At 39.5% G+C, this 22201-nt stretch overlaps 1 protein-coding gene across 3 annotated transcripts in view; it reads right to left on the bottom strand.

Annotated features, from left to right (window-relative positions):
* Positions 1 to 380: 380 nt before the first annotated feature.
* The window catches only part of sult4a1 (sulfotransferase family 4A, member 1), a 43567-nt gene continuing 21746 nt past the window's right edge, over positions 381 to 22201 (bottom strand). Inside the window, exons 2-7 of one of the 3 annotated variants that reach the window (XM_068000101.1) lie at positions 20305 to 20435; positions 19743 to 19823; positions 17677 to 17803; positions 14832 to 14926; positions 9413 to 9551; positions 381 to 1547 (exon numbers count right to left, since the gene is read on the bottom strand). In XM_068000101.1, the coding sequence (XP_067856202.1) occupies positions 1435 to 1547; positions 9413 to 9551; positions 14832 to 14926; positions 17677 to 17803; positions 19743 to 19823; positions 20305 to 20435 (686 nt within the window). In that variant the 3' untranslated portion in view covers positions 381 to 1434. Of the gene's footprint in view, positions 1548 to 7187; positions 7304 to 7590; positions 8604 to 9412; positions 9552 to 14831; positions 14927 to 17676; positions 17804 to 19742; positions 19824 to 20304; positions 20436 to 22201 lie in introns of those variants that run through there. The other 2 variants (XM_068000100.1, XM_068000099.1) reach the window with 2 other exon arrangements.

The raw sequence follows: 22201 nt of genomic DNA, 5'->3' as shown, positions 1-22201 counted from the left end.
AGGATAATAAGTATATACTATATAATGTATTAATTTATTGCATTAATAAAGTCAATTCTAATATCTCAGTAAGAATGTTACAGTAATATTATGTGATACACTAAATTACTTATTCAAATGAAATCTTTTTTAAAAATGGTGAGCCCAGGAGCTACAAAAGACTCTGGTGTTGCTGGTACTCTCAGGGACTATAGGTTGTATTAAAATTAATAATTCGATTGTTTAGTCAAAATCAATAAAATCAGACCTCGAGTGTTAACATTTTGAGGAATGAGTGGCTTTTTTGCAAATTTAATGCAACCTTGTGTAACATCTAGTAAATGATTTGCTGACATTGCTAACAGTGAGTTTTATAAAATAAGCAATGTATCAACTGCAAAATGTTTTCTTAGAATACTCTCAGACAATAGAAAATAATCCAGCTGTATTTTATTCTGGTAATGTTACTGCAATCTTCAAAGGGATAAATGCTCAAAACGTCCAGAGTAAAAGGAGTGGATGATGGGGCCACAGTTCCTCCACTTATCTCCTCAAGCTGTTACTGAGAATTTGTGGAATGAAGCTGTACTTGTGTTGCTTCCAGCTTATTTCAACTACTTATTTGTCTAGTTGAATCAAGCTGTCACATTAACATGCTGCAGGTTACGGTTAAGTTCAGGTACATCACTGAACCTGGTTAACAGACTACCAGAATTTTGGCTTTATTAAGCCCAAGAACAGCTCGTGCCAACAGCGGACTGGGTAATTCATTCGCCATCTTTCTACAATGGTGGGGTTTTTTTGAATGACTTGGGGCATAGCTCTAACTTTCTTGAAAATATATATATTTTTTAAAAAAGATTGATTCAATATTTGTCTCAATTCACAACACCTGTCATCTTTGCAAATCCAAATGAAGTGGATTCAGAAATATCCAAATAACTTAAATTGGTTTAATTCAGATTTGGACACCACTTTGGAACTTGTTCCTAACCGGAATTTTCAATCAGCCATGTAATGATTACAGAAGAATAAATTTTACAAACATATTTTGCAACAGTAATTTTCCTTATTTATAATTTTGGTTTCTTTCGCATGCGCATGTACACGCATGTGTGTGTATATGTGTGGGTGTATATGTACATGTTTGCATAATTTAAATAGTTCTCATTTTGGAGTACACAGTAATTGCCCTTACCATCAAAGCTACTGCAGTTTGTATTTAAGTTGCTTTCTCAGACCATGTGCCTTGCAATTCTGCTAAAAGGCAACTTACTAGTTAAGATGCCAACAGTTGAGGAAACTGCTACTATAGATATAGAATACCGAATATCCTTCACTAAAGAGCTGTTGTAATACACGTAACAGCAAAGATTAACCAGTGATTGATGGACGACTGCGGAGAAGCATTTCTAGCTAGTGCTGAGAATACTGGAGAACATGCATGTTGATTACTTAAAGACTGAAGTCGAAGCTGAGGTCAGATTTTCCCATCTTCTGTTTGAAAACAGCATCAAATTTCTCATTCATTGATACAGTGAAGATATCCTTCCACAGGCCAACCCTTCCTGAAATAAACAAAACAGTGTCCCTTGTTACACTCAGCCTGGTGAAAATGTATTTCCATAAGTTTGAAGTTAGGTCCATCTTAGCTCAGGTGCAGAAAGCAACATGGCGACACTGATCATTACCAGCTAAATCTACAAGACCATTAGTTGTATGCAGATAATTCCAAACTGTGGCCAATCAAGTTCAGTCACATTAATAGGAGCCAGCTTGGTTAGTCTACGCTCCTCTTTGGTGTTTCGTTTCTGGCTGGCAAGTATGAAATTTGACAACAGGAAATAGTTTGGCAAGATGTGGTCTTAGAGCATCAGTTAAAGTGTTGTAGTGAATTCATTAGTAAAGTTGTAGTATTATACTAATCAATAAAGTTGTACAATTAAATGAATCAGCAAAACTATATTACACTAATCAGTAAAGTTATACAATTATATCAGTAAATAGTATATTAGTAAAATTGTAGTGTTATACTAATCAATAAAGTTATGTGATATTCATCAGTGTAATTATACTACTCAGTAAAAGTATGCCATTATATTAATTAGTAGTTATACTAGGAGTAATCTGGAAATATATGCTATTACTAATCACTAAAGTTATCTTATTAATCAGTAAAAGAATAGTGTAATATTAATTAGGAAAGTTGTAGTATTATACCAATCAGTAAAATTATACTATTACAGTAATGAGTAAAAGAATACTATCAGTAAAGTTATTCTATTCATCAGTAAAAGAATACTTTTACTAATTAGTAAAGTTATACTATTTTATTAATTAGTAAAAGTATATTATACTAATCAATAAAGTTACACTATTATAGTAATAAGTTAAAGTACACTATTGGATTAAATCGGTAAAAGTATATTACACTAATCTTTAAAACGTATAGTATTATACTATTTAGTAATCAGTAAAACTATATTATTGTATGAATCAGTACTCCATGTTCTGCTCGCCAGCCTCCCACCCTTCACCCTGAATCAGTAAATTCGTACTATTATACTAATTAGGAATGTTACAATATTTTACTAACAGGTAAAGTTATACTATTATATTAATTAAAAGTATACTATTCTATTAATAAGTAAAGTGGTAGTATTATTAATTAATAAAGGTGTACTATTATACTGATCAGTAAAGGTACACTATTGTACTGATCAGTAAAGCTATACTATTGTATTAATGAGTAAAACTATACTGTTATAATAATCAATAAAGTAATACTATTATACTAATCAGTAAAGTCAGGCACTGGCCTAAATGGCTGAAAATTCAGCAGGGGAGAGGGGCTACAATATCACGATAGCCAGCAACAGCCTGAAAAAGGGGTGAAAAAATTAAAAATTAAAGTATGAAAAAGATAAAATTCAAAAGGTAAATGTAGCTGAAAAGAAAACAAGATGGTGGTCAGAGTCTCTCAAAATTTTCAAGTCTCCGAACAGATTGGAAAACCATTGGCCATATTGTGCAATCACAGTGTGACAAGTTTGTATTGGGCATTTCCATTATAAGCAAGAACTTGCTTTTATATAGCACCTTCAAAGTTGAAAAACATCCCAAGGCACTTCACAGAAGTGTAATCAGACAAAAATCAATGCCGAGCCAAAACAGATATTAGGAGGTGTGACGAAAAGCTTGGTTAAAGTGGTTGGTTTTAAGGAGGGTCTTAAAGGAGGAGAGGCTGATGGAGAAGTGGAGAGGTTTAGGGAGGGAATTCCAGCACTTATGGTGTGGAATGCTGATGGCACGGCCGCCAATGGTGGAGGGAAGGGAGTGGGGGTGTGCAAGAGACCAGAGCTGAAGGAATGCAGAGTTCTTGGAGGGTTGTAAGGCTGGAGAAGATTGCAAGGATAGGGAGGGACAAGGCCATGAAGTGCTTTAAACAGGAGGATGAGAATTTTATATTTGAGGCATTGAGGGACCGGCAGCCAATGTAGATCAGTGAGCACAGGGATGATGGGTGAGCAGGATAGGATACAGACAGCAGAGTTTTGGGTGATCTGAAGTTTATGAAGGGTGAAGGATGGGAGGCCGGCTAGCAGGACATTGGAATAGTCGAGCCTAGAGATGACAAAGCCACTGATGGAGGTTTTGGCAGCAGATGGGCTGATGCAGATGCGGAAATGGTTGATGTTATGGAGGTGGAAGTAGGCAGTCTTTGTGATGGAGCGGATATGCAGTTGGAAGCTCAACTCGTCATCAAATAGGATGCCACGGTTGGTCAGCTTCAACCTGAGACAATGGCCGGGGAGGAGGGTTGAATCGGTAGCGAGTACGGAGCTCGTGGTGGAGGCTGAAAACAATGGCTTCGGTTTTCCCGGTGTTTAACGGGTGGAAATTGTGGCTCATCCAAGACAGGATGTTAGACAAGTAGTATGACAACACAAAAGCAGTGCAGAGCTTGAGGGAGGTGGTGGAGAGGTAGAGCTGGGTGTCATCGTCGTACAAGCGGAACCTGACCCTGTATGATGTTGCCAAGGGGCAGCATGAAGATGCTGAACTCGCATCTTTCTCTATTTTCTCCCCTCATGCCCTCTCCAAGTTCATCTTGACCATGAGACCCACCTCCTGCTCTCTTGACCCTATTCCCACCAAACTGCCGATCACCCAACTTCCCTTCATGGTCCACATGTTAGCTAATATTGTTAACGGTTCCCTCTCCTCAGGTACTACCATTATCACCCTCCCCTCAAAAAAGGTTAAATTCTTGGGAGACTCCAGAGGTAATGGTGCAGGGCAGCAAGAAAAACTATTGCTAGGCATGCTCTAGCTATGATTGGATAGATAAGAGTGGAACCAAGCAAGAGTAGTCCCACTGAGCATGACAATAGAGAAGAGGCACTGGAGGAGGATGGTGTGTTTGACAGTGTCAAATGCTGCAGATAAGTTGAGAAGGATGAGGAGTGGACAAAACGTTCAAGGACTTTGGAAAGGAAAGGGAGGTTGGAGATGGGTCAGTTGTTTGCTAGGACAGCAGTTTTGAAAGGGAGGGTGACAATACCTGAGGAGAGGAAACTATTTATAATGCCAGCTACATTGAGGCCAGGGATAGAAGTTGGGTGGCCAGCAGTGTAGTGGGAATGGGGTCAAAGGAGCAGAAGATGGGTCTTGTGGACAAGATGAGCATGAGGGGAGATAGGAGAGAATTCAAGGGGAATATGGAGCAGTCTAACACTGCTCAGTTAATTTAAAACCCCGTATTGTATCGATGCACCATATGTCCAGGAAAATACTTGAAAGTGATGTGATGATTCATGGTCATTCATGATTTTTTTTTAAAACCAGATTTATTATGATAATTAAAATTTATTCTGCATTAATAATTCATCTGAAGTTGTCAAATTAGGTCAGCTGTAAGATTCTGCAGTGCATAACAATCATTGGTGCAGGCACAAATATTATGGAACAATATGGGTCCTTCACATCGTTAGCAGGTCATTCCAAAATATTGTTTATAACCACTTGAAATACTATCTATTTTATTCATTTGTATTTTTTAAAAAAAGCTAAATTCCAATCCTAAACTGATTCCTTCTTTTAAATCACATACTTTTCTCTCCATTTTTTTAAATTGCAAAATTTAAGTTAAGGGCCAAGCCCAAAGTGTGGGATGCCATCAACATTAAAAACAGTTGTTCAACAGAAGATAGGATAAATCAGGAAATTGTGATTAGATGATGCCAAGCTTGGGTTTTGAAGTCTTCTAGATTGTGGAAGAAAGGGAAGGCTGAGAACGCTAAGGAGTTCAACAGTTTTGAGGTCCTGTGTAAGAATGAGTTACAGTAGGAGTTGGTAATGGTGAGACTCAACTTTCACACTGTGAGGATGCAAGCAAAAAGAAGAGCATGTATGCTTCTGTAGTTAGAGCTTAGCAGGAATAAGAGAGGAAACTTCTGAGCAGCAATAACCATGGTAATATTGATAAAATTGATAAGATCAGGGAGCTTATAGTGGAGAGATGAGCGATGAATCATTTTTAGGTGGCAGGTTTTTCCACGTATCCTGTCCAAGAGTGCAAAAGAGATGTTTGTAAACCCTCCACAAATACTGAAGCAGTATTCAAATCTTGGGAATACAGGGGCTTTATAGAAAATTAAAGGTTCTTGAAAGGAAAAGAAGCATTTAGCACTCCTGGAGCCAGATGTTACATTGAAGACAATGTAGGAGTTTGGTTTTATATCAGAGGAGATAGTGAAACCTAGAATGTAAAGAGGTGAAGAAGGACAAGGATGAAAGCATTAAAGGTAAGTGAAGGAGGCTGTTAGCTGGGTTTCTGGCCGATATGAACAAACTATAGCAGTAATTTCCTGAGACTGTGCTGCTGGTGGACAGGGAGTGCAGGCCAGAGAATCAGCACCCTAGTGTTAAAGTCCTGTCTCTGATCTTTGCTTGCCTATATCAATGCCCTATCCTATCCGCAAAGAGTCATGAAATTATCCCTTATATCTTTGAAGAACTGAAAAGAAAACAATATTTTCATTGTCCTGTTGAAGGACGAAGCAGTGTTTCAGCTAATGGATTGTGAGAGGAATGAAAATTCTGTGCACCAAGAGCGCGTAATCTAAAGTAAATTGATGAATAGAGTGGAGTCATTAGCAAAAGATTGGATGATGAGTGGAGGCTATATGCAAAAAGAAAGAGTAATAGAATATTCTGCAGAATTCCTGAATTGATGGAAAAGGTGCCAGATGGTGAGCTTACAAATGCAGCATAGAGAATTTGAGAAAAGCCAACAAAGTTATGAACATAGCTTGATGGGTGACTATGTAACAGTAGCTTCTTTAGAACTATATAATGTCAGATCCTAGCAACTGCTTTGGTGATGTCCAAGGGAATGACAAAATGAATTATCAAAATGCTCAAGAGTAGAGTTCCAGAAGTGCATAACATATATGAAAAGAACATCAGTGAGCCAAACATGCCAAAACCACACAGGTGATAATAGATTAGGCTAGAACTTTCAAGGTGATAAATAATCTGTGAGTTATCAGCAGCTTCCATAACTTTAGAAAGCACAGATATAAAGAAAATAGGACAGCAGTTGGACAGGTAGGGAGTGTCATCTTCCTGAGGGAGAGGATAAACACAAGCAAATTTCCAAGGAGAAAGAAAGGAAGAGATGGCAAATAACGGAGGCACACATCTAAGGATAATAAGAGGAATACCATCAGGACCAGAGGTCTCATTGAAGTTCAGAGACCAGAGGATTTCACAAATATAGCCGGGATAAGACAATCATCATGTTAGAACTACATGAAGCAACAAAGGCTCTTTGCCAATGTTATCAAGGATAGAGTTGGAGGAATTCAAATTACTGTGAATATTTCTTATTCTTCCAATTATAGCACTCATCACTAATTCAGTTTCAAGCCTTAAATGAGAATTTCATTGCTTACACACAATTCTCTTTAGGTGAAAAAGGGCTGGTATAACCATGGTGGCCTAAATAGGTGAGCACAGATTGCTCTGACCACAGAAATAAAAAAAACCTGAGCTAAATGGAGTGAAAAGCAAGTGGTGTGAGTGATACAAGGAATTAGTTTGCCATTGAAATTTATTTCCTCTTTAACCAAAAGCACAAGATGAAAATAAACTTAAGAGATACTGTTGATTAATAAAGAACTGTGGTACCCACCTTGCTGTAAAATACATGCTTGCGGGTTTAGATGGAAAGCCATAAAACAGAAGGAAGGGTAATGGGATAGGGCTAGTCTACCTTCTCACCAATTACACTATGTCTTCAGTTCAATGAGTCGATACACTAAAAACAAAAAGGAAGAAGAAACCAAAATGCTTCAAACATAAACAAAATTAAAAAACTGAAAAATGAAAGCAAACGAATGTGCAGCATTTCAGCGAATTACTTTTCAGCCAAACCTTCCCCTGAAAAAATTATTTTTGTTCCAGACATCTAGGTAAAACTGAAAACTGTTATAATTAAAGAGTTAAAAGAAATTAAATTAAAACCATTAATAAAATTAAAAGTGCAGACAATTGAACTACAAACCTTTTTAAACAATCTTTATTATTGCTTATTGTTATGCAGGTTTAACTTAGCTAATCTTATCAAAACTAATCAAGGCCATTTTAAAACAACAGATCGTGGGCAGATCTAACTGGAAACAAGTGAGCCAGAGATTTGAAGATGAGCCAAAGGCCTGGCTTGAGAGTTCCCATTGATAATCAAAAAAAAATTGGAAAAGTATGTTTTTAATGCATGTGGTAAATTCAGATTCTGAATTCCAGTGGCTCCAGGAAACAAAATGGGGGTTGCTGCACCAACTTCAAATCATGCATCTCTTCAGTCAAACTTACTTCCTGATGTCACATTCCCCTTCAATTCAGAATCAAAGCTAGTTCCTTTTCTGTTCAAAAATCAAACCTACTACCTGGTGCCATGCTCTTCAGTTTGAGATCACACTCACTGCTTGGTGCCATGCTCTTCAATTCGAGTTCACACTCATTGCCTGGTGCCATGCTCTTCAGTTTGCGTTGACACTCATTGCCTGATGTCATGGTCCTGTGTAGTTCGGAGTGAAAATCTTTGTTTTCCTCAGTTCAGAGAAAATGTTTGTACCAATTTTTTTGTGGCCTCTTTCCCTTTCTTTTTGGGTAAAGTGAGTAATGACTGGATTGTTGTGATTGATAGTCTGAATAAGCCATGCACTTACACCAATGAGACATCAATCCAATTCTTAGTTCTGAATACTGAGCCAAACAGTAGAAAATAACTTGAAATAAAATAATTAATGTGTCTGATTCTGACAAATCTACCAGTTAACTTTAGAGCCAGTGTTGGTTCTTGCTAGGCTTCAGTAAGGCTCCATTTGCCCAGCAAGGTTGATGTTTAAATATTTGTAGCTACATCATCACTATACAGTGTTTACTACTAGAAAGTGTGCATGAGTCAATATCAGGTGAGTGCAATAACAGGCTTGGCTGCTATGCCCTGAAGTGCCTAACAGTTTGCTAAAACTGTCCACATTCACACAAGGAGAATGGCTTCTTGGGGGAGATACCAGAGGGCTGCCAGCATCCGTGAAAACAGCGAAAGCCAAAACCTTCAGGATATGAAACAAAAAAAAAGTTTTAAAGAAACAATATTATCAGCAATCTATCTGTTGATTCCTTATGGTGAAAGTGAAGCTGTTACACACTGCATTCCTGAATTCACACAAAAAATGGTCAGGGTGTCAGAGTGCCTGGGTAGGTGTTCCTACCCATGAATCCCCCACTGTGAGTTCCCAATCATAACTGCACTACGGTGTTGAGCACTGGTTGGTCGCTTCCTGACAGGGACAGAGGGAAAAATCAGATGGAGAGTCACTGTGGGTTGCTCTTGTGTGCCTCCTGTCAGCTGGTTATAGAGTGACAGGAACAGATAGAACTCTAGTTTGCTCTTTTGACGAGAGAAAGTTGAAAATCATGGTGGAGTGAAGACAACGGGAATTATTCAAGAGCAAATATTCACATTTATAATGCATTTTAGAAGCATAAAATTCAGTTTACAATGCTTTTTGTGGCTTTATTTAGTGTTTCTAATAGTAGGAAGCACCTATTTCTTTTTGAGAGTTTATTCTCTTGACTATATCCTGCATCTTAGAAATGTGAAGCATTCTATGGAAGCCATCTAAAGACTCCTTCTACCTTCATACGTTTAAGAGATTCACAGGTACAATGATATGCGTTTCAAGATAACCAGCATTTAGTATGTGTGCTGTGAATTAAATTTAAAAATGCAGATTTGTGCATCAGTGCACCTTCCATGTTCACGATAGTCCTATTCTATAAAACTATAAGTGCCTCACAGTAGCATCCATTGCCATGTTGCAGTCAAAAGATGCTACCTTCTGCTTTTCTCGCCACTCACCTCTTCCAATGGGAAGTGCTTCTGCATTACAGCATTGGTCCACGAGTTGATGGCAGTGTTCGATTATAGCCTCCATTTGAGTCTTGTCATATGACACTCCTAGGAACCTTACCAAGAGCTCCACAGTACCTGCAAGATTCTTCCACCAAGAGGAAAAGACAGCCTTAACTAGTGATCGTCTGCAAATATCATGAAAATTGCTGCCAAATTATTCTACGATTTGCCGTGAGTTACATGGCATCCCTCCCAATACCAGCTCATTATGCCAGCTGACAAAGAGTAATTGTGCCAAATCGTTATCAAAAACTGGAAAACAAGCATCTAGGTTTCATTTTTGTTTGGTGTATGTGAACCCCTGATTTCAACCTTCCCACTTACTTGTATATTTTAACGAAGTGTCTAGTGACACCACTGTGTCAGCCAATGAGTTGGAGGCGGGGTGGGACTTATAGCCAAACAGTGAATTTTACAGCAAACAGCAAAGCAAACAAGGTCTCTTTACAATCTATTTAAATAGGGTCTCTAGGAACTGCAACCAACACCAACAGAACTCATGTGCATAAAATAAATCCTAGTCACTTACAACAGTGTGTTCTCCAGGTGTGATTGATGGGACCCTTCTTAAAACCCACCTCTTTGACCAAGCTTCTGGGCACTCTTGACCAGGTATTGGGGTGAAGATGGCCCAGTCAAAACTCCCCACCAATGGCAGTCCTGCCTTCAGCCACCTAGGCCCCAAGCTCTTTCCCTTCCTAACCCCTTTGTCTCTAGACCTCCCTCTCCTCCTTTTAGACCCTTTTAAAACCCACCTCTTTGATCAAGCTTTTGGTCACTCTTTGTATTAGCTCCATATTTGGTTCAGCATCCTTTTTTTTTAATTACACCTCTGTGAAGCGCCTTGGGACATTTTTTCCACGTTAAAGGCACTATATAAATGCAAGTTTTTGATGATGATTTGCTCAATCTCCTTGCTTGCTAGTTGCAAGATATCTAGCCTCTGTTAGGCATATCCTTGCACCAGCGGAGATTAGAAATTTGAGAGTGGGTAGGGGAGGGTGAAATCTAAATGCCACCACTTTGTAGTGCCTCATTCTGGTGATCCAACATGATGTACTGCTCCTGGACTGTCCAGTTTCTATTATTTCAATAAAGCCGCAATCTTAGGTGGAATGAGGCCCAATGAAACACATCAACAGTACGTAGCCTTGGAGGCACAGTACCTTAGCTCACTGTTGTGTTTTGCCATAGTAATATGATGTGACTTTTTCTCTGCAATTCCCTGTGCCAGGAGTTCCTGATCTCTTTTGGGCCACCAAGGTGGGGTCTTTCCTCATGGGGAAGAAGGGAAAGAAAACAGAAGATAAGCCAACTCGCATTGCTATTCCATACCTCGTGGTGGAAGTAAATTACTTAGAAGTAACTGATTACATACAGAGAGGATTACACACAGTCTGAAGTGTGTTACAAGGCACAGTCCGCAGCTTCACTCTGTTATATTAGAGAACTACACCAATTCTTATTTTTTTTGTGTCTGTTCAGTACACTGTTTTTGCTTTGGCAGACAGCAATGTATGATTAGCTTCTGCTTATCTAACATGTGATTAGGCTGCAAGTGGCACTGTTGTTGGGTTTATGAGTCGATTTGCTGAATGAAACAGGTTTTCTTCCCAGAAAGCAACATTTTTGAAAGATTCCTTACATTGAATTACATTGAGCACCGAAACAGGCCATTTCTGCCCAACTGGTCTATGCTAGCGTTTATGCTCCACACGAGCCTCCCAGAAAAGAAAAAGAAAATCTTTAAAGTAATAACAATAAAAGGGAATCAAAAATGCTGCTGATTCATGGAGGGTCACTACTATATCGAGGCACATAGAATTACATAGAATGTACAGCACAGAAACAAGCCATTCGGCCCAATAGGTCCATGCCAGTGTTTATGCTCCACACAGGCCTCCTCCCTCCCTACTTCATCTAACCCCATTAGCATATCCTTCTATTCCTTTCTCCCTCATGTGTTTATCTAGCTTCCCCTTAAATGCATCTATGCTAGTCGCTTCAACCACTCCATGTGATAGCGAGTTCCACATTCTAACCACTCTCTGGGTAAAGAAGTTTCTTCTGAATTCCCTATTGGATTTATTAGTGGCTCTCTTATATTTATAGCCCCTAGTTCTGGTCTCCCCCGCAAGTGGAAACATCTTCTCTATGTCTACACTATCAAACCCTTTCATAATCTTAAAGGCCTCCATCAGATCACTCCTCAGTCTTCTCTTTTCTAGAGAAAAGAGCCTCAGCCTGTTCAATCTTTCCTGATCAGTATAACCGTTCAGTTCTGGTATCACCCTGGTAAATCTTTTTTGCACCTTCTCCAGTACCTCTATATCTTTTCTATAATATGGAGACCAGAACTGTTCACAGTACTCCCAAGTGTGGTCTAACCAAGGTCATATAGAAGTTTAACATAACATCTCTGCTTTTCAATTCTATCCCTCTAGAAATGAACCCCAATGCTTGGTTTGCTTTTTCAAAAATGGCCTTATTAACCTGCGTCGCTACTTTTAGTGATTTGTGTATCTGTACCCCCAGATCCCTCTGCTCCTCTACCCTATTTAGACTCTTATTATCTAAGCAGTATGTGGCCCCCTTATTCTTTCTACCAAAATGTAATACCTCACACTTACCTATATTGAAATTCATTTGCCAATTACACGCCCATTCTGCAAGTTTATTAATGTCTTCCTGTATTTTGTAGTAGTCCTCCTCAGTATATACTATACCCCCCAATTTGGTGTCATCCACAAATTTTGAAATTGTACTTCCGATTCCTGAGTCCAAATAGTTTGTGTAAATGGTGAACAACAGTGGTCTCAGCACCGATCCTTGTGGAACACCGCTTCCCATCTTTTGCCAGTCTGAGTAACTACATTTAACCCCTACTCTCTGTTTCCTGTTTTGTAGCCACCTTGCTGTCCATTCTGTTACATGTCCTGACTTCACATGTTCTGACCTTAGTCATGAGTCTACAATGTGGTATCTTATTGAAGGCCTTTTGAAAATCCAAATGTATTACATTTACTGCATTACCCTGGTCTACCCTTTCTGTTATTAAATTCTTTGAAGTAGTACTTTTCTTTTGAAATCCATGCTGACTATTCTTTATTATATTTTCAGTTTCTAGATGTTTTTCTATAACACCTTTGAGTAAGGATTCCATTATCTTTCCTACCATTGATGTTGAGCTAATGGGTCTATAGTTCCCTGGACTGGTTCTATCTCCCTTTTAAATATAGGAATCACATTAGCTGTCCGCCAGTCCTCTGGCACTATTCCCTTTTCTAATGATTTTTTATATATATGGTGCATCATTACTGGCTAGTTTGTTCTTGGGATATATTTGGGATATATTTCTCCTGGACTCATTGATCACAGTTTTAAATGTTTCCTACTGCTGTTCTAAGGCTTTATTTATCAGTAAATATTTCCAGTTTATTTTCCCTACTTCCATTCTCATCCCCTGAAAATCATCTTTTTTCCCCCTATTTATTACTTTGGTCTTTGTCTTGCTTATGTCCTTCTCAATCTTTATCTTAAACCTTATTATGTTGTGATTGCTATTGCCTAGATGTTCACCTACGCTTACTTCTTTTATATGTTCTGGTTCATTTCCCATTACTAGATCCAGCAGTGCTTCCTCTCTTGTTGAGCTTTTTACATACTGGGTAAGAAAGGAGTCCTGCACAAATTGTAAAAACTCCATTCCCTGTACCCCTTTACCTACCTCTTCCTGTCAGTTTATTTGGAGATAGTTAAAATCTCCCATGATTATTATTCTATGCCCTTTACTCATTTCACATATTTGCTTACATATTTCTTTCTCCACCCTCTTTCCACTATTAGGAGGCACAGTAATATTGCAGTACATAATCCCTGCCAGCAGGTAGCAGAGTGTCATAAATTAAAAGGACAGTAGACAGGTGCACCTGGTGATTGCCAAGTCAGCAGCGCAGCTGTTTCATTTTGAACAAGGCCATACCTGAGCACAGCTGATGCCCCCACTGCCCAAGTCCAATTGCATCATGCTGGGATATGAGGCTAATTTTTGCAATTTTCTCATTTGGAATACAATTAACACTCACAATTTGTGAAGGGGATATGAAAGACAAAAAAGTTTTTTTTTAAAAAACTATCATCGCAAAAGCAATGAAACCCAAATAAGCTGCACAGATAAATAATATCACTCAGATTCTTTAAAGAATTGCTTTGGATTCTTTGGTGTGGTAATGTAAATCAGATTGAAACCCATCGTATTGAGTAAACTGATGTTCCCAAGCAAATAAAAGGTTTTCAAACACTTTTCACGTGAAGTAAGTGCCCTTTCAAAGAATCGAGTGAAAAAAAATGAAGGACTAACAGGGGAAGAGATTGAAATTAGAGAAAATGCCACAAGTAAAATTATTTTTAAAAAAATAAAGTCAGTGGTGCAGGTAAACACAAGAAAATTGAAGATTGTTTTGCAACAATCTTAAAGATGAGTTTGAAGAGAAGAGTCACAGGTTTCAGAACACACTGGTCCTAGTGAATCAACCTGGAAAAAATTATTTTTGACATCTGAAACATATAAATTTCTATCTCTTATGGCCATTTGCTCCAGTAACACAATTGTGCTTCACATATGGGAACCTGTATTTATATAGCATCTTTTATATGCTTAAGACAAGCCAAAGCGCTTCACAGCCAATTATTACTTTTTGAAGTATAGACACTGCAACCAAATTGTGCACAGCAAGGTCCCACAAACGCCAGTAAGATAAATGACCAGATAATCTGTTTTTGTGATGTTAGTTAAGAGATAAATGTAGGCTTACACACCCAGAGAACTCCCGTGCCCTTCTTCAAATAGTGTCATGGGATGTTTTACATCCACCTGAACACACAGACTTGGTTTAATATCTCAAATGAAAGACATCACCTCCAACAATGCAGTAGTCCCTTAGTACTGAAATGAAGTGTTAGCCTAGAGTGGGGCTTGAAACTCACAACTCTGACTCAGAGGTGAGCGTGCCATCACTGAGCCACATTGGCACTTGATTCAATGATCCTTAGGTAACTTTTCAGAATTCTGCCCATTTTAGGCAAAGTTTAACACACAATGTCATACTTATGAATAACATGGTGGAGTTTATTTATGTTGTTTTCTCTGTAATCATTTCGGAATTGTAGTAAGCAGAGGCTATGATGAGCCAAACAGTCCTCTCTCATTTCATTCTTCATTAGATTCTTATGTTACTTAAACATGGACAGAGAGGCAAAAAAGACCAGATACACTTGTATATGGACACCTTACACTGTTAAAAGTCACTTTTATGGTTCAGTCATATTCCATCCCAGCCAGAGGAGTAACCCACACAAGACTTACCTTATGCATATCTTCATACAGGAGGAACAGGACATTGGAGTCCATACGATGTTCCCAGAATTCTTGAACGTGTTCAAACCATGAACCATAACCCACTGCAAGAGTGACAGACACATTAGCAATTTGGAAATTCTTGTATTATCAGATTTAAATATTTGAGGACCACAGGGACAATTCTACATCAAAGAATCAGAAAGATAAGATTACAACGTTGTAGTTTCTAATAAATAATTTTTTTTTTCTTATTTCATACAATTTATCAGTCTAGAAACCTCAGAGTTAACTCCAGGCAGGTACATAAAGTAATCATTGTCCACGTAGAGAGAAGCCAGCAACAAATTTCTAATCTGGGCAGTGTTTTTATTATAACAGTTGACAAAATTGAAATCATAGCTTAATATTGCAGCCTGAAAATTATGCTCTGTGACATTATCTTCAAACTTTTAATATGTTTGCATCAAATTAGTTTCTCATTAACCCCCTCATTTGAAGGTGTACAAAGAGTGTGCATGGGCCTCATTAACCCCTCATTTCAGTGCATACAAAGTGTGTGCATGGGCCTCATTAAATCCCTCATTTCAGACAATTTTATTTAAATAGATCCCACAATGAATTCTGCAAAGTTCTTGGACTCAGCTCCTGTAGCACTGCTCACCTGTTTAAAATGGGCACATCTGGGCTTCCAAGCTGTGGGCTTGAGCACTTTGATTCTTAAAGCTGCGACTGGCAAATTTCTACATTGGTTGTTTACTTGACTTTTCATACAGCTGTTTCTGCATTATTTTTATTGCATTAGTTTCGTCTGTCTGTTGCGACATTCTTTATTATAAGATTCCTTTTACACTGATATTGAACCACAGCACTGTTGGAATCAGCAGTTGCAAACTTTAGCTGTAACCATATTGCTCAACATGGGCATTTCAATGAACCTGAAAATAGCTGTCATGGTACAGCCTGACCTGCTTGGCAAGCTTCTATTAGGCCTGCTGTTCCTTCAAAAAACACAAGTACAAGGAGATTCCTATGAGGAAACCCATTGTACCACTATTGGTTGGCAAAAAATGGCTGTCTCACAATAATTACCACAACATTTCTTGATCACCTAAGAGATAATAGCAAAAAAAAAATGAAAGAAGATCCAGAAATAGTCTGACAATACGAACAATCTTTATACATGATTCTTAAATTCCACTTCTGTATGCAGCTTAACAATCCTGAATGCCCACTTTCAGTGGGTAGATACATGAATATTTGAGCAGGGATACTGGAAATAGCGTTGAAGTGAAATAATCAAGGCTTCATCGGCATATTAGAGTTAAGTTCCTACCTTTTTACGTAGAATTACATGGAATGTACAGCACAGAAACAGGCCATTCGGCCCAACTGGTCTGTGCCAGTGATTATGCTCCACATGAGCCTTCTCCCACCCTACTTCATCTAACCCTAACTGCATATCCTTCTATTCCTTTCTCCTTCATGTGTTTATCTGGCTTCCTCTTAGCTACTCCTTATGGTAGCGAGTTCTACATTCTAACCACTCTCTGGGTAAAGAAGTTTCTCCTGAATTCCCTATTGGATTTATTAGTGACTATCTTATATTTATGGCCCCTAGTTTTGGTCTCCCCCACAAGTGGAAACATCTTCTCTACATCTACCCTATCAAACCCCTTCATAATTTTAAAGACCTCTATTAGGTCACTCCTCAGCCTTCTCTTTTCTAGAGAAAAGAGCCCCAGCCTGTTCAGCCTTCTCAGTTCTTTTATCATCCTTGTGAATCTTTTTACACCTTCTCCAATGCCTATATATCCTTTTTATAATATGGAGACCAGAACTGTGCACAGTACTCCAAGTGTGGTCCAACCTAGGTTTGATACAAGTTTAACATAACTTCTCTGTTTTTCAAGTCTATCCCTCTAGAAATGAACCCCAATGCTTGGTTTGCTTTTTTTCTTAAAATGGCTTTATTAACTTGTGACGCTACTTTGTGATTTGTGTATCTGTACCCCTAGATTTCTTTGTTCCTCTACCCCATTTAGATTCTTATTATCCAAGCAGCATGTGGCCTCCTTATTCTTCCTATCAAAATGCAACACCTCACACTTATCTATATTGAAATTAATTTGCCAATTATACGCACATTCTGCAAATTTATTAATGTCTTTTCATATTTTGTCGCAGTCTTCCTCATTGGCGGCCGTGCCTTCAACTGCCTAGGCCCCAAGCTCTGGAATTCCCTCCCTTAATCTCTCCCTCCTTCTTTAAGACATTCCTTAATACCTACCTCTTTGACCCTTGCCTATCACAATATCTCCTTAGGTGGCTCAGTGTCAGATTTTGTTTGGTAACGCTCCTGTGAAGTACCTCGAGACGTTTTACTATGTTAAAGGTGCCATATAAATGCAAGTTGTTGTTGTTGCTGTATTAACTGTACCCCCCAATTTGGTGTCGTCAATAAATTTTGAAATTGTACTTCCGATACCAGAGTCCAAATAGTTTATCTAAATTGTGAACAACAGTGGTCCCAATACTGATCCTTGTAGATCATTACTTTCCACCTTTTGCCAGTCAAAGTTAGAACCAGAAATAAATAAGTGGAGATTCAGCATTTGGAGGCTTTACCCCTTTTTACATTTGATTACATCTATATTACTTCTGAAAATCGAGTGTAACTGTTTGGAAAGTCCAGGCTACCATGTCTGTGAATTGCAAGTTTAAACCAGTGTTCTGTGTCTCCATAGAATAACACATTATGCAGCTACCTGATTGAAAGCCCTTTTGAGCATCTTCTATTTCTTGTACAGGGTAAAGCCAAACAATGATTCATTGAACAAATTCTGACACTTACACTTATCATTCATGAACCGCCGACAGAATTCCTGGAATGTTCCTCTGTAGCTCATTGTTCGTAAAGAACGATGAAATTGGTAGTAAGACACCACCAGGTCTTTGGGATTTCTGGCCATGCATATAACCTGAAGAGAAAAACTTGCATAACAAAACCACATACATCTTTAGGGATGGAAACTAAAAAGAAAATGTTCATTTGTAACTTGCCACGCCAGTAACTTTATCCCAGTTTTAAAAAAGATAGACAGGTACAAGGTTTATTTTAAAAAAGTGAAATCACATTGAAAATGAAACACAGGTCCTGAAGTCCAGGTCGGCATCAAGCAAGGAGAGCAGTTGGATTGGCCACTTGCAGCTAGAATTTGGGGCAGAATCCACTCAAGCCATTTTCCAGTAGTGGGGTCCGTGGCTGGATGTTGCTGGTCGAAGGGTCAGGAGGCATTACCTTTGACATTAAAGCCTGGGGATCTGCAGCTCACTGGCCCTACATTTAAAAGAGCAATGCTCATAGAGCATTGAGCATTGATACAGGCATTGGGAACCATATCATATCTTGTGCTGTAAATGGTAGCTTGGGCATGGAGTCCATTAGTGATATGCACAGCACATTGGCGGTCCATTGTAATAGCACAGTGGCCACAATGGATCATGTAGCAGCTCCAAGAACATCTGCAGCAGCGTCCCCCGTGACAAAGTCCTAAGGGCTATCTTTTCATCACATTTGGCAGGTAGCAATCACACTCCACCTTACTTCCAGTCATTTTCAGCCCAATTAGAAAATCCAGGCTTCCCTCTATAGGTGCCAAAAGTAAAGACTGTCGTCTTGGACAAGGTATTAGAGGACTGTCGCTGCTTATAGAACCATATCTCAAAATGCTACTCTCTTATTTGTTGAGGGCCACAATTCAAACCAATCCCTTACACAAGAACTACTCTCTAGAATGCTGCAACACGCTGCACCTTTGATTCCTCACAATGAGCTCCTCAGTTCAATCATGCCATGGTGGACTGCTTCCAAGTGGAGTCAGGGACATCCCCAGATGAAGGAAGGAAAAAAAATCTTTAGGATCAATAGTCCTCCCAATAGTTCTATTTTAACAGGAGTTTTTCACTTGGAAGCTCAACTTACAGGATAACAGGCCTGAAAGCCTGCGGGCCCAACATCCCAGCGAAGTGCTGGGATGCATCTACCCATGACCTCTAGCACTGACCCCATGAGTCAGGGGAGGTCACAATTTAAACAAAGTGGCCAGGTGCCAGAAGCAGTGGGGTAAGTCCCTGGCACATGTTTCCCCCAGAAGAGCGGTGCCAAAAACCTCTCCTTGGAAAGAAGACCTGTGCCCCATCAATCCCCTTTATAAGTGGGCTGAAATGTACCTCAAAAGTTATTCTTTTTCTTCAGGGGTCCAAGCCATATCCCAGGCCTAGTCCCAAATAGTGAGCTCCAGATCTGCCACTGGACAAGCGGGGGACACTTGAATTCCTGGCCTAGGAGTCCCCACCCCTGGCCACACCCCTCCTTTGCCACTAGCTTTGTTTGTGGCAGCGGAGGATCCGTCCATTACAAGGCCCGGAGAAACTATCTAGGAAGGAATGCCGGTTCCTGGCTTAATTCACGGCTCTTCAATTGCACTCCCCTCGCAGTTACAACGGATGCGCACCAGAAGGGCCATGGATTGTTGGCCCCAACCTCTTTCTCTTTCACTGGAAAGCAAGAAAAAAAGAATGAGCAATGTTGAATCACCGCCATGAACAGAGCACAGCTTGGTACCACAGAGGCACATGGATTAATAGTCTTCCAAAGGCCACAGGTGAAGAGGAGGGGCTGCTAATGGCCCCCTTATCTTATGAGCACCTGTTGTAAGGAGAAGGGAAAAATACTGTAGGGAAAATTCAAGGAGAATGATTTATGAATATACATCTAAACTGAGAAGTTGATTTCCCAAATTTATGAACTTATATAAGTATTAAACAACTGATGATTTCAAAGAAAACTTTCCATGATTAATTTCTGAAGGGTTTAAGAATTGCGACTAAAAGTACTTGACACAGATAATATTTTACCTTTGACTGTCCATTATGCAGGTCTGTGGGCAGGAATCGATATGGCAGATGACTCTTAATGAGGCGAGGGGACGTCAGTTCCTAAAGACAAAGTCAAAATCAATCTGCAGCAATCTTACTTTCTAAGCTGAATAGATTTCATAAATTTTCCTCTCCTTTGGGTTCTGCTCCTTCATCCACTGTGGTAGGTACCAGTCTCTCTAACTGAGAGTGTGAACAAGGAACCTGTATATCAGGATATATTACACAGCTTCTCTCCCTACCCCTGCTCGTAGGAAATCACTGAAAAGAGAAAGGCACGAAGGAAAGATTGGCCATGTAAGAAAGACACATCAACCAAAAGGAGAAAGGGAAAGACTGAGGCAGAGAAAAAAAAATTGTGAAGGGAGAAAAGAGAGAAAATGATCAAGAAGAGAGAGATGCACTTGGAAAGCAAGAGATCTTCCAGGAGGATGGGAGTTAGAGAATGAAGCGATCAGAAATTGGTGCACAATTGTGATTCAAACTGGCACATGCCACAGACTGAAATGAAAAATAAGACATTCAATTAAACTTCTCTTACCTTAATGATATCGAGGCCAGGCTGTGGGTATTCCAGGACTGGTAGCTGTTCATCAATATTCATTATTCCAATCTCATCTGGGTCAGCGCCCTGGCTTACTAAATACACCAGCTCCTGGAGGAGACTTGTTCCTGTCAACAAACCACAGCAAGTTACCATCCAATTTGAGTTGATTTTAATCATTTAATTCTTGTTATTCAGATGCACATCTTCATACCTCTTCTTAATTAAGCCTCTCTGGGACATTCACCAAGATGGTGGATCGAAAGTTCTGCTCCCAGGCCTTCACCAATGCTGCTCACGAGCCAGCCACTAGGAACTGTATCCGAATGATTATTTGTCAACTTGCCCTCTGATTCCCCCTAGTGAAGTACCTCCCCACAACAGTCCATTTAAGATCACAACACAGCGTGGCAGATTGTGGGCATGAACCCAAGTATTACCATTCTGTGGCACAGAAGTACTGTACCAATCAGCCAGGGTGTCCTCTTTTTCTTTTCTGTTTAATAACAACTCTTTTTAAAGAAAGGAGTATAACAACATGAATCTGTACAGGGATAAATGGTATGATATTTTTAAATCATGAAAGAGTGATCAGTTTTTTTTTGGTAGTAATGAGAAATGAGTTTTTAATTTTAGTTTTATTCTTCAGAGGTGTGTTGGCTGGTTTTCCATTCCATGGGCCAGTACATCACACTTGCAATTCCCAACATGACAAATTACCAATTTAACCATGCCATTGGGACAAGGAAACAAAAATCACAGACTGAAGGCAATGAAATTCCCCTCAGGAAGGACAGGAAAATATCAGACACCCACCCCATGGCCTCCCACACACTTCCTGTAGTGGCAGAGGTACAGAAGCAGGTTATCCATCCACTTTCCCTTGGTTGTGAATGGTGTGTGAACCGGGGTACCTGATGAGAAGATAAAATATTGTACGTCCCAAAATAGGATAATGAAACATTAACAATGCCGTGTACTCAGCTGAGGAAGTGCACAGCAGCTCCAGGTTATCAACCAGGAATGTGATGAATGTAGATTCCTATTCTGTAACGGCAAGTGGATAGAACTTAAAGTTGATGCCAGGTGAGTGCAACTCAGGGTCTCTATCGACCCTGAAATATCTGGTCTGCTTTGGATGCTACAAAGGTCAAAAGAAATCCATGATAAATATAAAAAGGAGAAATGCATTGAAAGCACTTCCCAATTCAATGCTCCTTCCCTTTTAAAAAGTCAGAGGCCTGGATTTTAATGCCAGCAGGAAACCACGCTGGTATGTTAACCTCCCACCCACCTGCAGCAGAATGTGACCTGGCCAACATTATTGGCCGGGTATGAAATCCCACTGGACGACTTCCAGGACAGAAATTGGTGGTCCAGAGGCCGACCATCGACACAAGGTAGATGGTAGATTTGGTTCCGGGGCGGGGGGGGGTCAAATGGGGGTCTCACATTTGGGAAGGGGGAGGGAAGGCCTAAGCTTTCAGTGTGTGGTCCAAAGGAACACTCCCGCTCTTCCTGATCCCAAAAAGGAAAGAAAAATATTTATATTTTTTGGCTTCTTCTGGTCACATGTTGGCCTGGCGGGCAAGCCGCAGTGGACTAACATATATTATAATGTCAATATTAGCCTTGGCTCAGTGATGGCACTCCTGCCTCTGAATCAGAGGGTTCAAGTCCCACTCTTTTTATCTGGTGGTTTATTCTTTCTAGTAAGAGAAAATTTTGCAAGTCTAAATTAATACAGCTTGAGTTGAAGTGGCACATGTGACTTGTCAAAGATTCATTTGGGAATATCAGCCCACACATTCTGACATGGAAAAAAAACCACTAAGGAAACATTACAGAGAAGGCCTCCTGGGCTTTGTAGGTGTTTATTATCTGTTAGATACAA

Source organism: Heptranchias perlo, chromosome 18, assembly GCF_035084215.1.
Source record: "Heptranchias perlo isolate sHepPer1 chromosome 18, sHepPer1.hap1, whole genome shotgun sequence".
Lineage (NCBI taxonomy): Eukaryota > Metazoa > Chordata > Chondrichthyes > Hexanchiformes > Hexanchidae > Heptranchias > Heptranchias perlo.
Note: the sequence above shows the minus strand (reverse complement) of the source record. Positions and strands in the feature narration are given on the sequence as shown.